At 35.3% G+C, this 16254-nt stretch overlaps 1 protein-coding gene across 1 annotated transcript; it reads right to left on the bottom strand.

The window, feature by feature from the left end:
- Positions 1-2459: 2459 nt before the first annotated feature.
- LOC131634812 (mitotic spindle checkpoint protein BUBR1-like) lies at positions 2460-5637 on the bottom strand. The gene is made up of 11 exons (XM_058905435.1): positions 5350-5637; positions 5208-5267; positions 4873-5017; positions 4628-4785; positions 3991-4072; positions 3812-3875; positions 3677-3725; positions 3301-3463; positions 3124-3212; positions 2756-2836; positions 2460-2668 (listed from the first exon to the last, which is right to left on the bottom strand). The coding sequence occupies exons 1-11, from the start codon at positions 5544-5546 to the stop codon at positions 2605-2607; spliced, it is 1152 nt and encodes a 383-aa protein (XP_058761418.1). The 5' UTR covers positions 5547-5637; the 3' UTR covers positions 2460-2604.
- Positions 5638-16254: the final 10617 nt, after the last annotated feature.

The raw sequence follows: 16254 nt of genomic DNA, 5'->3' as shown, positions 1-16254 counted from the left end.
GAAACTTATATATTTCCCATGTTGCGTATATTATTAACCGCTTACCTTTTCTTTTAATTAACAACACCCCTTATTTTTTGTTGTTTAACATCCTAACTAGCATACTTTTAAATGCTTTGGATGTCTCACTTTTGCTTCCACTCTCCAGCACAATCGTACTAAATTTGACCCTAGGTCCAAAAAATGTGTTTTCTTGGGATATAGAGAAGGCACCAAAGGTTTTATTTAATATGATTTGGTTACTAACAATTTTTTTTGTTTTCAGGAATGCCTACTTCTATGAATATTTCTACCCTTTTGTTACTAGCCATGATCACTACCTTCTCCCATCCAACCTCATTGTTCATGATCTCACTGACCTTGAATCCCTTCTTCACCTTGATCCTCTACCTCAACCCACATTTCTTTCAACCCTTCAACTTACCCCTCCTCTTCCTCTTCCCATTCTTGATCTTATTCATGCCCCTGCATCTCTCTTTACCCCTCATCCTTCCCAATATACACTTAGAAGATCTACTAGACAAATTCATAGACTCTTTTATCTCACAAATTATCACTGCAATCTCCTTTATATATCGCATTTTTCTTCTCCTGACCCTACCATCCCATCTTTTCCCCTTTCCTTCGCCCTTTCCTACAACAATTGCAAGCCTAACTAAAAAAATTATGCATTTCCCTTTCCTCCACTACTGAATCCACCACCTTCTCCCAAGCTAGTAAGCATGATTCTTGGATTTGAGCCAAGCAAACTCAGCTCCAAGCTTTTGAGCACACAAATACTTGAACTATTCTTGGCCTTCCTATGGACAAAACCTCAACAGGATGTAAATGGGTTTACGAAATTAAAAACCTTGTTAATGGTTTTATAGACAAATACTAAGCTAGACTTGTAGCTAAGGGCTACACTCAACTTGAAGGTGTTGAGTATTTCGACGCTTTCTCCCATGTTGCAAAATTAACCACTGTAAGGATCCTACTTGCCTTGGCTTCTATAATAAATTGGCATCTAGAACAATTAGATATCAATAATGTCTTTCTTCGTGGAAATCTAAATGAGGAAGTTTTTATGACTACCCCAAAATGATATCATCTTCCTCATTCTTCCTCAACCACCAAGGTTTGTAAGTTTAAGAAAAGTCGCTATGGCCTCAAGCAGGTCAGTTGACATTGGTACTCCAATGTATCATACATCCTGATCTTCCTTGGTTACAATCATTCGAATGTTGATTTCTCTTTAATTACTAAATATTCTGCTAAGAATTTTACTAGTCTTCTAGTTTATATCGTTGATTTAGTTTTAGTAGGTAACAACTTGACTGAAATTCCAAATGTCAAAACCATCATGCACAACACGTTTTATATAAAAGACTTGGGGCCCCCTTTTGTTACTTTTTGGGCCTTGAAGTGTCTCGGTCTTCGTCTGGTATTTTACTCAATAAATGCTATTATACATTAGGTTTACTAAATAAAATAGGTATGCTTGCATCAAAAGTCAAAACCCCCTCCTACTCTTATAATCTTTCTCTTAAGCTTCAGTGCAACACTTCTCTACTCTACCATGACTTTACCCAATATCGTAGACTCATTGATCAATTTATTTATTTAACCACAACTCATACTGATGTCTCTTTTGCGGTACAACAACTTAGTCAATTACTATCTAAACCATATGTCACTCATTATCAAGTTACCCTTCACATTTTACAATATATTTTTTTACTGATTTTACATATAGTGATTAGGCCACTTGCCCATGTTAGTCATCGGGTTTGTCATCTTTCTTATCAAATCTCTCATATCATGAAAGTCAAAGAAACAAACAATTATTTCACGTTCCAGTTTCGAAGCCGAATATCGCGCTCTCGCCACTTTCACATGTGAAGTGCAATGGTTGCACTACATTTTCCATGACTGTCACATTGATTTCCCAAGACATACTTTCGTTTATTGCGACAACAGGTATGTCGTCTATTTAGCACACAATCCAGCGTTTCACGAGCGCTCAAATCACATCAACATTGTTAGATAAAAGCTAGATGTTCTCATTAAGTCTCTCTCTGCGTCTGTTTGATGATGCTCTGGCTAAGCCTCCCTCTACACCAGCTTTTTCCTCCTTCTTGGACAAGCTTGGACTTGTCTCCATTCACAATTAACAGCTTGTAGGGGAGTGATATATAATACTTAATTAGGTGTTTATTATTTTCTATTAATTCGGTTAGCTATTTTAGTGCTTTGCACCTTTAGGATTGTTATATTCAAACTTTGAATGCGATAATAATATGGGGATCTAAATGACTCACTTTTTCCAATAGCATGCAAAAAATCTTCCAATTAAAAAGAATTAAAATCATTAAAAAAAAATTATTGAAGAATTATTATGCTTCCGATGCAAACTTCTCAAGACTATTCATACAAAGTACAGACAGCTTAATGGTGCAACAACCTAAACTTTCATCAAATCAAACAAACCCAGATTTCCAATACAAAACAAAAGATACATGCTGTGTGTGGTCAAGCTTTCTAGGGAAAAGCTACCCACATAAACTGTTACAGGAAAATATAGCATGGTCTGCAAAGGGCAACGACCTTTCAGAGGGATTTCAATTATCTGGGGAGGCTGGTATGTGGAAAGTTGCGTAATGGATTCTTCCGTAGTAACTCTGCTTCTCTGCAGAAAACAAACAATACATATGTATATCAGGTCACTGATTTCTGGTATCAGAGAAAAATTGTCAGGTGAATGACTAGGGATTACCTTTTCAACTCCTTGTCGTCTTCTTTCCTAATCTTCAAACTTGAGGACTTACCCTTACCCTCTGCTTTCATACTTGGTGAACTGTAAAAACATGTAATAGGTTCACCAATATAATTTAGAGAAAAATCCACATATTCAGACTGCAGTGTAAAACACATTGCAGCTTGCAAGTATTATATTCAAATAAAAATGGTTAAGCTCTCCAAAGGAGGATCATATTGATTGAAAAAACCCCATTTTAAAGGTGTTACATGTTAGCAAACTAAATTTGAAAGAGCAGACAGAGTAGGTGTGCAGTATGCCGTGGAGGTTGCAATTTGAGAAATAGGGATTTGGGACACATCTCCATGTTAAGTGATTATACTTACCCTTGACATTCTTCATCAACAAACACCGGAATGCAGGAGGCAGCACTTGCACTAGCCACTGCAGCTCTAGTCCCCGGGTGCTGTGGAACCTGAAAGCATTAAGAAACTTAGATATTTAGCAGTGTGGGATACAAAATTAGGCAAATAAGTAAAGTGGACTATATGAAAAATCAATACCTTGTAGGATTTCCATTTGGCAGGAATTGCATTGTTTTCCTTGTTTCGTTCAGCTCGAGCTCCAAGGTTGCGCCAAGAGTGTGACAGGTCTGGCTGACGTGGTGGGCAAGTCTCACCATTGGCATTTGAATCTTTATAAATGGAAAGTGGAGCTGCTCGAGTTCTACAAGATTTAATAATAAAAATGCCAAACAAATCGTGAGAAACCTTCATGAATTTAGAAGGTCAATTTACATTTTCCTAGAATCTCATAACTCATATTTTTCTACAAGACTATATATTGCAAAGTGCATAGTATGAGTAGGCGATTAGAAAAAGTAAAATAGTCGTCCCAACTAGATGAATGCAACGATACAGGACTATTTAGTGTTGTTACCTATCATTTTTAGCAGAATGGTCACTGTTCAAAGAGGCCAATCTGGTACCTACAGCACAGGAAAAATGTTCTGAATTCAAACAAATTGAGACAAAAAGTAATGTGAAGAGAGAGTTAAAGAAGTGGGGGACTCACTGTTTTCTCCTTTGGCAAGAAGAGTTCCAAAGCTACGCACAGGAGCCTGTTTTTCCATTGGTTCCTAAGTAACCAAAGAACTTAAGAGTCAGACAACAACAAACAACAAAGTACATAGATCATAAATCATTTTAACATCATAACAGTATCAAAGAGGTAGTAATTAGAACATTACATACATCTATAGCATTAGGCCTTGACATTGAGCGTACAATAAATTTTCTGTAAGCAGCTTTCAATTTTTCAATGGGTTGAGCATTCCTGCAAAAATGATTGTCAACAAAATGAATGATTTGAACAGAAAAGTTTAAAGTAAACTTTAATGAATGATTGATTTGCAACTTTGCTCAGACTTGGAACACGTAAAAGTTTAAAGTAAACTTTATAGAACGAGATCATAAAATACCATCAGAATACAAACACTTACTGGAGCCACAAATCCCAAAAGTCAAAGCAACAAAAGGGAGGGGAAAATGCACAAACGTAGTTCCCTTTCTAGATATGTATAAATGGAAACCACATAGACATGAACCTAGAACAAATTATATTATATGGTTCCAAACAGAAGGGCAGAAAATGAAAAGCATTTCCAGATTTGTATAAATGTAAACCATATAGATATGAACCTTTAACAATTATATTGTATGCTCCTAACAAAACTGCAAAAAATGAAAAGCAATGAACACTTTCTAAGTTAAACTTAGGATGATTCTTACTAGTAGAAGAACATGGAGTTATTCAACTGGTATATACAATACTTAACAATTCAACTGGTATATACAATACATAACAAATGAAAGAAGAAAATCAAAGTACCTAGATACGCCAAGTTCCAATGTCTGGTTGGCCACTTTAAACTTGTTCTTAGATTCCAAATGCAAAGCATATGAAATGTAGTAATCGGAATGAGTTTTTCCGATTCCATTTGCATCCAAAAATGCATATATAACCTCCTTGTCATAACAATTATCTGCCTGCAACAACAACAACTCTTATTAAACTCACCACTCAAAATCACAGCAACCAATTAAAAAAAGCAAAATTAAATTTAATAACCCTACATATTCAAGCCACACTTTGAGGTAGCGCAAATCATCTTTATACTGTTCCGAATGCCAAAACGCACGCAGACATTGCTCATAAATCACCACCAACCCTGAGCTATCTCCACCCGGAGGAAACGCTTCCTGAACCCACTTCATACACCTTCACCAATAAAATTCAAATTTTATTTTATTGCTTTAATTTGTGGAAACCTAAATATCCAATTCGGTCCTAAATTTCTAGAATCATGTCAATACAGTCTCTTAAATTAACAATATTCTAAAATGAACCCTAAAATTAAAAATTGTATGGAAAATTAAACTGCATTTAATAAAAGTGGAGGGATACTTACTGTATCCAAGGGAAAAGAGGATCTTCACCTTTGTAATCATCAATTGCTTCAATAAGTTTCCTGTTTGACGAAAAATTGACAAAGTGAGAACGAAGAAAATAAGCTATGAAAAAAATTGAGAAAGAGTTAGTTAGAGAAGGACCTCCGCTGGTGAAGAAGCGATTTCTTGAGGTGGTTATCGGTGTGAGACTTGAGAGCGTTGTTGAGAATGTTAACATTTCGGCCTCTTTTCAGGGGTCTGACGTTTTCTTTGAAGGTTTCCCATTCGTTACCGGTTTCTCTCTTTGATGATAGGAACTCTGTTTCTGGATCTACCTTCTGGATTTCACACTCCGCCATTGTTGCTGTTGTTGTTGCTGCAGCTTCGTCGTTTTCGTCTTCGTGTTCAAGGGAATATCTGAGAACCGTTGGTTTTGTTTTGATTCAAAATTTGAAATTGGGGTTTGTATAGGCTTAATACTAGCCGTTACTGCTATACTTTACACTTCACAATTGCATTATAGTATTATATTAATATAAATAAATTAATTATTATCCCACTAACAATACTTGAAAATAAATAGGAATTGGAATAATAATAATAAATGGTAATATGAGCTAAATATAATTCTTTTTTTGGTTACATGAGGTGAATATAATTTTTTCTGGCTACATAAGATGAAAATAATTCATATAAAATAATTAAATATAGTAATTACAAAGTTTTATCGTTAAAAAAATTAAGGATTTAATTTTTTTATTCCTGCAAATATTTTTTCTTCTAATTGCTGTAATTTGTTTTCCTTTTTATTCATGTTGTTTTTATTTAAAAAAAAATCCTATAAAATCTATTATCATTAAACTAATAGTTATAATATAATATTAATATTTATAGGTGTCTCGACTGGGCCAAGATTCAGCCCAGTCTACTTTCGACCCAATTAGACTTGGAGGCCCAAATCATCTCTAAGCCCACGAGGAGCGAACACGTACTCGGCTCCTCGGAGACCCAATGGCATTGGAGCACTGCAGTGCGTGCTCGGCATATGATGCTCCTCGACGAGCGTCCCATCTGACGAGGACTTCCCTCATCGTCCAGACTCAAGCTTACCAGGCACGCTCCCCGCGAGCGTCCTTTCCGCCGATGGCTCTCTTCCTCGCGGCCTTATGCCGAGGACCTTCCTCCTCGTATGGTTGCTTCACATCCAAACCTCCCGAATAATACAGAGTCCACGCAGTCCCTGAAAGATCGCGTCTCCCTTAAACTTCGGAGTGGTTGACCAGGACGGAGTTCGCGTACTGATCTCCGATATTTCCGCCTGGAATCCTGGCAGTCTCCTAACAGGGTGTAGGCATCCAGTCCAGTAGCGAGATCTTGGCCCAGCGCTGGGGCCTATAAATACCCTATTTCACTAAAGGGTCAGGTATTCACTTCTTCTATCTTTTACCTTATACTTGCGCTCTATTGCTCCTCTTCTTACTTTAGCATCGGAGTACCTTGCAGGTACACTCCCCAGTTCACAGAAGATCCAAATCCTTGCATGCCTTGAAGATCTATCTGATCAGGTAACATCAATAGGGTTTAATGGATATGCAGCGATTTACACTGTCATCCAATAGAATACAAGCAATATGCCATGTCATTAAAAAGATTTTAAAATAAGGTAAATTCTTATCTTCCCAATACAAAAAGTTGAATAGAGTTACCCTTAGTATAAAATATATTGAAAACAATCAAAAAGTGAATCATTTAATAAATAATTAAAAATAATAAATTAAATGGTGTTATCTAGGGGGTGTAAGCGAATTAGAAAAAACCAATTAAATCGATAATTCAAACCAAATCAAATCAAAATAAAATCTAATTCTTCTGATTCGGTTCTAAAACCGAACTGAACCAATGAAAACCGATATAGTTTGGTTCGGTTCTCGATTTTAGTTTATAGGAACCGCCAAACCAATAAACCGAACCAATGAATATAATTAAGCTTTAATCTTTAATTCCACCCACGATTAAGCACAAATTTTGAATCGGTTCAACCATTCGCCATCTTTGTTTACACTCCTTTCCTTTCAACAAAACACACATCTAGAACCAAACTCCAAAACATAGAAAGTAGAAACTATAAAATCACAATTTTTTTTCATTGAACTGTTGCTCTCGCTGGCTGCCACAACCGTTGCTCTCTCTACCGTCTTTCTTATATGTTATGGTCTCCTTTGGATGGATTTTCGGCAGAGAAGTTGGCGGCGGAGTTGGTTTGAATGGTTAGGAAGATGGTGGATTGTGGTTGTGTTGATGAAGCGATTCAGAGATGGGTACCTCTAATTTGGGGTTTCTGGTTCTTTCAGCTGATCCTCGTTTCTTACTATAATTTAATTTAATGTAGTTAAGTGGGTAGGACCACATGTATTTAATTTAATGTATATAAATGGAAATCTTACATTTAATGAGAAAAATGTGAACAGTCAATCGCAAAAAACACTTTGAGAGAATTAAGGTTTTGCATGTCTCAATTGAATACTGAGTACTAATAAAATGAGATTATTGAGTAATTAAATATTTTTTTTTCAATTTAATCATTTAATATTCTCATCACTATGCATTCTACAACTTAATAATGAATCAAGGAAATTCAAAGACACACATACATGGCAGTTAGCCACAAAATCTCACCTCAAAATATTCTATGATGAACATTCTTATAATATATAATGACTATGATATTACATTAAGCTTAAAAGTTCTTTTTATGTTTAAATTGGTATCATATTCATTTTTCTTTATCTTTATACATATTTTATCTCAACAATAGATAATAAATTAACAAGTATATAAATTTAATTTGTACTAGACAATTTTTTCTACATGTTTATTTATCTCATATATATATATATATATATATATATATATATATATATATATATATATATATATATATATATATATATATATATATATATATATATATATATATATATATATATATATATATATATATATATAACATAAAGTGACACGAAAATTAGAATTATTAGATTGGGTCTGGCCGTCTCGTCATAAGCCATTAAATTATGGAGAATGGAGATTGGAAAAATTCTAAGAATGAGAGAGTTCCTGGTTCTCGGTTTAAAAAAAAGAGAGTTCATGTCTATGTAAGTCGTGAATTTACATCAAAAAGATAAAAAGACATGTCCATGTAAGTCATGAATTCACATCTAATTTAGAAAAATATAGCTTTTAGTTTTGTCGCAAGGTGTTCGATAGAATGCTTTAATCAATTTCTTGCCTCTTTTCATTTCAATTCTTTCACTTCATGTTGTTGAATTATTGTTGTTGTTGTTGATTGTTATTGTTGCAAGTTGTGGTTTATGAATCAATATTGAAATGTTGTCGATGTGAATTTAGAGTCTTAAAATTTTTGCCAGGCTTCATAAATTTTCTGGCTCCGCCACTGAACACAGTAAAACTTTATAAATTGCTTTAAAAAAAACCAGAAAACCAATTTATAAGAATCATTCGTTGACTTAAAAGAGAAATCATAATTAGGTACATGTAATGTGAAGTCCCAACTAGACTTGTGCGATAGCACGAGTTTCCTACTAGTTGATTTAAAAATAAGAACAGAGGGAAGATTAACATGAGGGAGAGAAAGAAAGTTGAAAATTAAAATGATTTTAAATAAACCAGCCAATGAAATGAGAACACATGGCAGTAGAGAAGTGAGAAAGGTGAAATATTGTATTTATCAAAGGGCTTTATAGGTAGTTTGTAATGAAAAGGTGGTTTAATTAGTAGGTTACAAAATTGTCCTTTTTGTAGTGTAAATTTTTTTTGGATGAAATGATAAATTAGGTAGATTGGTCAATTGAATAGTAATAGATAGATAGTAGATTGTTTCAATATTATGTTATTATAAACGTGTAGCAAAAATATGATCCTATAAAATAATGTTGTTCTATTTTTTAAAATAATGTGTATTAGTATTTTTTCATCGTATTATGTATCAATAAAATTCTTAAAGGGTCTTAAGGGGAGACACTAGAATTTTTAGTCATTCGTTTATTTAGGGCAAGTCCTTTGAATTTGGGTGCCTTGGACGTGTCAAAAGAGTGGTGTCCCTATAATTTTTTTTAACAATAAATACATAAGGATAAAAGAAATAATTGGATAAAAAACACTTTTTATTTGATATTGTGCAAAAAGAATACAAGTATGGATCTTTGAATCAATCTTTATACTACATCAGAACATAAACCACTATAAATAGACTTATTCTTCTTCTTCTTGATCCGATTTTTTTCCTATAAAAAAATTGACCAAACTTTTAAAATTATCTAAATATTCATAATCAAGGTTTCTTCAAAAATTATTTTCAATTGAAATCAATGCAAGAATATTTAATCTATCTTGTGGCATAGTAGATCTCAAATAAGATTTTAATAAGTTTAATTTAGAAAAACCTCTTTCAGCAGATGTAACACTGATAGAAATAGTCAATATTATTCTACAAGTTATGCATATAATAGAAAAGCAATTAAAAGTCTTTAAAGAACTCAATATCATATAGCTTAATTTTAATTCAATTGTTAAAACTTCTATAATAACTTTCAATTCTTCAAACAAAAATTCACCATCAAGATCAAGAGAATCGTCATGTTTTAAACAAGTTTCAACATGTTTAATTCCAACATGCTTACAAGTCCCTATCAGATAATGATCTAAGCCTTTCAATACGAAACAAGAATTCAAAAATATTTTCATATGTGCTATACTGCTAAAATCTTCTATCAAGCGAGCCAATTATTTGATCTACAATATATAAGAAATAGTGATTTTGGAAAGACTCTTCAACACACTCTAGATTCAGTTGAGATGAATTTTTATCAGTGTTGTTTTCTACGAATTTGACGTTTTTGCTAAACACACATTCAATCTCCATTTCATTCTCAATCTTTTCAGCACTTGCTTTAACATTTATAAATCAAGATTCTCTTTTAATATATATAAATGTAACAAAAAAATTGGTGCTCTTAAATTATGAAGTCCTGGGCTCCCGTGCCATAATATGCCACCCTTTATTAAATGGTGTTCTTAATTACTATTTTTATCAAATAGTCGTGATTCCTAAACATGCAAGCACATGGACTCATGAAGCATGGGCTTAGTATTTGGGCTAAATTTGAGAAAAACAATATATCATTAAAAGTTTATTTTTTTACCAAAAAAGGGCACAGTGAGTTATTTAATATGAGGAAAACAATGTGTCAACAAATGACTTATTTAATATATTGTGTGTTGTTCACAGTGAGTCATAAAACAAATAAGTTTAGGCATAAATTGATAAATGACTATGTTGATTTTAATTTTGACTTTTGAGTAAGATATTGTTTTGAAAAAAAATCCCATGGCGAATTATTCAACTTTAATTTTTTTTCTTCTAGAAGGCACGATCCATGTTGGTACGTACTGTACTAGCTTATTCAATAAATCAATGTAAACCAGATAACATTAAAAATAAACCTAACAACTTGGTGAGTGTCGGTGAAAAATAAGCATTGAGTTTCTGGCATTAGTGTATAAAAATAAATATACAACTTTTAGTACAATTTTATATTTAATTCAATAAAAAGTGCTCTAAAGTATTAACATTTGTTTTGGGAAAAAATTATGAATGTGAGGGTATCTGATAGGATCATAGCCTCACAAGTATTGTCAGCAAATAGGAATAACAAGTACAACAACCATGTGTAGAAAAAAACAAGCTAAAGGTTTTGAGAAAATTTAGAAGGTCTAGTCTAAGAATATCTTTTGATGATTTTTTTCTTCTTCTTCTTCTTTGAGATGGTTATATATATGAATAAGGCACGTATATAGGGTATGTGGTGGAGGGTGTGATACATGTGATGCTAACTTAGAGGGTAAAATAATATTTTTGCAATAAATTTTACTACTTTTTACATTCTAAAATGATTGTGGTCCTATTTTTTTTTTACACATATTATGGTGGCCTTGCACATATGAAGTGACTTCTCTACTAAATATGGGTAGTAACAAATATGGGATGTTAATGTCACTTCTTAAGGAAGCTTTAATGATCTTTAAAATAAGTGTGAACCCTAACTCTATGTCATGTATAGTCTTCATTCCCAACCAAATCTCCTCCAAACACTAAATTTAATTTGAGAGGTTAAAGGGTGTGAAACACATATTCAATATTGAAGAAGAAAAAAAAGAGAGTAGCTAAGAATGCAAGGAGTTTAGGAGTTGTCATCTTCAATTTTTTCATAAAAAAATCCACATCCTTTTTATTTTGTTGTCGATCATCTCGTGAGAGTAGTCATTCAGTTAAGACGCCTTTATAACTCGTTAGTATTGATTGACCTATGTTTCGATGAAGGTTCTCGAATTTGTCTTGATTTATGGTCTTTGCACTTCAGAGTTTAACAATCTCATTGGAAACAGTGATTAATGATAGTCATTAGTGGTTCTAGTCCCTCAGTTTCACATTCACTCAGGCTACCTTAGAGTCAGTTATCTTGTTCTCTAAAACTGGCTCTAAGTGTCTCTAGGTGATCCAATAAACCTTTAGATTCATGGTAAACTAGTCATAGAGAATTTCATTAAAAAGTTGTAGGTCGGCCTGGGCTTTCAATTGAAAAACCTTCTTTAGTGACGTTGTAAGCTTCCAATTCCCATTCTTCATACTCCTTGTAAACTATGATGAGACTTGCATGATGTGAGTAAAACAACACTTCAAACATCTTAACCTTAGTTGAGAAACGATTTTTGTTGGCACTCATTGCAACCTAATTTCTAAGCAAAGAGTTTTTATTACCCAAGTTTCTTTTCGGCTTTCGCTCTTCTTAAGTTTGTTCACCTTGATGTCGAAGAAATCCAACTTCATCAAGTATCTTCAAAACTGTTTCTTTTTCATCTTTCTCTGCGTTTCAAGTTCGTTACTAGTGTCATTATGGTAGTCATTCGTGAGTGTGACGAGACGTGTAAGGTTATGGCTCCCACTACTATGTTGGAGCGGCATAAATTGTTGGATGAATATGTTAAGACCTTTAGATAAAAAATGGGAAGAATTGATTGGGGTTTTATAAATAGGGAGGTATACGGTGATTTCATCGATCTTATGCTCTCTAGTGACATTGACACGGTGTCTTCTTCCTCAGGTTCAGTGGAATTTTCCATGGAGCCCAACTGCGACTCCTTTCACTCATCTGTTATGAAGGTTGACTCGATTTGTTTAAGTGATCAATACATTCAAGTGTTTAGAAGAAGTCATTATATTTCAATCACTGGTAAAGAGAAAGATGTAATATTGGAGTCGTGCACCCCAGGAGAAAAATTCTGCATGTACCGTCCCACTGGCTCTCCTAATTAGTTCTATTATTTTTACGAGGACATCATGAGTCCTCTGAGTCGGGATTCTGTTTATTGTGTTTGAGGCGGAAATCTTGACTGCTATAAACATTGCTCCTTCTCAACTTCAACCCAATAGTTGGGGTTTTGTTAGGTCTTTTGAAATAGTGTGTGACGCCCTCAAAGTTAACCCTACCATATGTGTCTCTTTTTTCCTTTTATGAGTCCAAGGGCGTCGAGAGTGGCAGATGGGCTTCTCTGGCAGGCTTGCCTGTTCGCGGCCTATTTCAGGCATATTCTTCGAACTTCAAAAACTACAAAGACAAATTCATGCGAGTACGGGGCGGTGAGAATTGCCCTGAAGTGTTATACAACGATGATGAGTTGTAGCGCTTTCCCATCTGCTGGACCACGAACTCTACTGTTGACACAATAAAGCGGCAAACAAACAATTTGGAAGTATTACTCCAGGAATTATCGTGTCCACAGAGAATGGTTGGTTAGAATGTCATTCAAAAGTTTCTATGTTTTTGAGCTCGGGTTAAAATGGATTAAAAGTAAAAGCGGAAAATTAAACATATGAACAGAAAATAAATACATTCTTAGGAGAGAATAACTTATCAGGCATGCAAATACACTCACTCGTCACAAACTTAAACTCATCGACCAGTTATACTCAACCTACAATACTCATCAATGTCATCACGTATCAACCATAACACCCATTGTATCATCTCAGAGGCGATTTGTCCACCAACCTCAACAACAAAGAAGACAAACCTGTTACTCGCATCGACGATCTCTCAGCACAACACAACCAACACAAAGGCATTAAGCACAAATACCCAAGTGAATGTCAACTCTAAATCTATCTTTAGAATCCAGAAACTAACAGATAATCATCCTAAATAAGGATTCGAGAAGTATATGTCTATAGCAACCCAAACCCCAAGCACAGAGCAAAAAATCTAAGACAATAATCGACAAGTACTTGTAAAACAAATTAAATATAACACCATGGACGACTAATATACATGAGTTCAAACTAAATATACATACAAACCCAACTAAGAGAGAATACATAAAATGAATCAAAACTCAAGTATAAGAATATTTACACAAAAGTTGGGCTTTTATTATAAAAACGGAAAGAATAGAATCGATAAGTGCCACAAATATATACTCAAAATAACGATATTTTGGCACTTATCACCTACTCTAATTAGAGGTTTTGAACCCATCAAATTAAGCGAAGCGGAAAAATATGTGGTGGAGATTTTTGCCGCTTTTGGGGTCTTGATGATTCGTGATCTTTTGAGCTATGAGAAGGACCTTTTAAGTCTACGGAGTTTTTTAGGTAAAGGAGTCTTATTGTAGTTTTTATCGACTTGCTTCTTGTTGGTTTTACTTTTGATTATGCATTTCAATTTTTGCAGATAGAATGACGTCACTAAATTTGAAAGAAAGGATGAAGTTGTTGGCCAAAGCAAAAACGCTTCATGGAGAGACCGCCAATATAGAGAGGAGCGATCTGTTCAGGTCCTTCTTTGTGGTCAGAGAAAGAAACAGTCATGGAGGCTTAGACTCAAAGTGTTCCGATTGCTGCCGAAGTCCATTCTCGGCCTACCCCGCTGAAGAAGAAAAAGATTGATCATGGGAAAGTGGTGTCTGCTGACGCGTCATTGACAAGCCATGGTGATGACCTGGAAGGGTTGTTAGGTGGTTCAAAGGTGGACGTCGTGGTTGGTGACTCCACCTCTTGCCATTTAAAGTTCAATTTCTGGGATTCTTCCTTTGACAGACTGCAGTTTTTATATGACCACCTTAATGTAGAAGAGAACATCAATAAGGTGAAATTTATAGGTGTTCAGCAGTTGATAAAGAATATCAGTACTAGTCTGATGCGAACTGCAGTGATGTGTCGAGCTCTGTTTGTGGTGTCGGATTCCTCCGAAAATAATGAGGCCGATCTGAAGAAGAAGTTTAAGGAGGTGCATACGGAGCAAGATCTGAAGGATGAACTGGTGGCGTCTGCTAAGGAGCGTGTGGTCGTTATCAAAAAGGAGTTGAAGGAGCTTAAGGCTTTGAAGCAGGAAGTGGATACGAAGTTTTCGAATTCTGAAGCGCTTGTGGGAAAGATCAGTTGGCCGACCAGGACAAGCAAGTCGAGGAATTGAATGGAAAATTGGAAGCCGCAGTGATGGAAACTCTTCTGGCTGGGGATCAAGGTTTTGACAAAGCTAAAGGTCAGGCTCAGTTCCTTGATCCAACTTTTGACTTATCCAGTCTTTGTTTTTTTAAAGTGATTCGTGATGGGCAGCTCGTATTGGAAGAGGAGATGGAGACTACTCTGGAGTTGGATAACCCAGATGATCCTTCCCATTTCCCTATGAAAGATGTTGGCAAGAAGGTTGTAACTGATGAGGCTTCTGTACAGACGCTCCCAACAATGCGCAACTTTTATATTTTCTCTTTTTAATGTATCTTTTGTGTGTCGTAAGTGACCTTTTGGTGGATGTTTATTTTGTGAGCCTGTTGTGCCCTTATCTAATAGTTTTTATGTATCGCCCAAAACTTTTCAACTATTTATCATTTCAGTTTATGAATGTTGTACACTCATTCTCTTTCTTTTAAAGTTTGTAGCTCTTAGTGTTTTTTGGGACATAGTGGGCGGTTGATCCTTATATGTTAAGCGACCGTTATTTGTCTTTTATAACAACTCTATTTCTGGCGTAGTGTGTGGCTGATCATGTCCTGTCGTAAACTTCGTTGTTTTAAAGAATTTTGCTTAGTTCTACGAGGGCGTGGGCTCTTAACCTTGTAGTTGTAGGTTTTACCGAAGAGCTCTCTCTATGAGTTTGCGGTGGGTATTCAGAGCGCCTTGATAGGCGTTGATGCGGTTGGAGAGCTATCTATGAATTCACGACCGGTGTCCAGAGCGTTTTGATGGGCGTTGACGCGTCCGAAGAGCTCTCTATGAGTTCGAGACGGGAATTTAGAACGTTTTGATGGGCATTAATGTGGTCGGAGAGCTTTTTATGAGTTCAAGACAGACGTTCAAAGCACTTTGATGGGCATTGACGTATCCAGAGAGCTCTTTATGAGTTTGTGGCGGGCATTCAGAGCGCCTCTATGGGCGTTGATGCGGTCGGAGAGCTCTCAATGATTTTGCAACAATAACTTAAGGATCAGTGATATTTATTTAACAGACTGGGGTGCCTCGTTAAAAACCCTACCGTTGTAGGGGAAAAGAGTGTGTTCCCCTGATCATCTTTATTACTTTATTAAAATGGAAAGTACATTGTTACATAACAAAAAATAAAATCAGCTGAAATAAAATCGTAAGTTATCTGAGTTCCAAGTCCTAGGAATTTCGGTCCCGTCTAGGTGCTCCAGCTTGTAGACGTTGTGTGATAGCTCTTGTTTTACTTGGAAAGGGCCTTCCCAGTTCGGCTGCAATTTTTCTTTCTTTGTTGGATCCTTTATTCGACGTAGGACTAGATCCCCGCCCTTGATCATCCTCGGTCTGACTTTGGTGTTAAAACGTTGCTCCGCCCTTTGCTTAGCTGTGTACTTCTGAATTCGGGCCATTTCTCGAACTTCTTCATGTAGATCGGTGTCGGCTTGGAGACCAATTTGGTTGTCTTTCTCATCATAATGTATTCTTCGCTAGGTTGGTGTGTTGACCTCGATCGG

The sequence above is a fragment of the Vicia villosa genome, unplaced genomic scaffold (assembly GCF_029867415.1).
Source record: "Vicia villosa cultivar HV-30 ecotype Madison, WI unplaced genomic scaffold, Vvil1.0 ctg.001359F_1_1, whole genome shotgun sequence".
NCBI classification, from domain to species: domain Eukaryota; kingdom Viridiplantae; phylum Streptophyta; class Magnoliopsida; order Fabales; family Fabaceae; genus Vicia; species Vicia villosa.
This window is presented reverse-complemented; position numbering and strand designations above follow the sequence as displayed.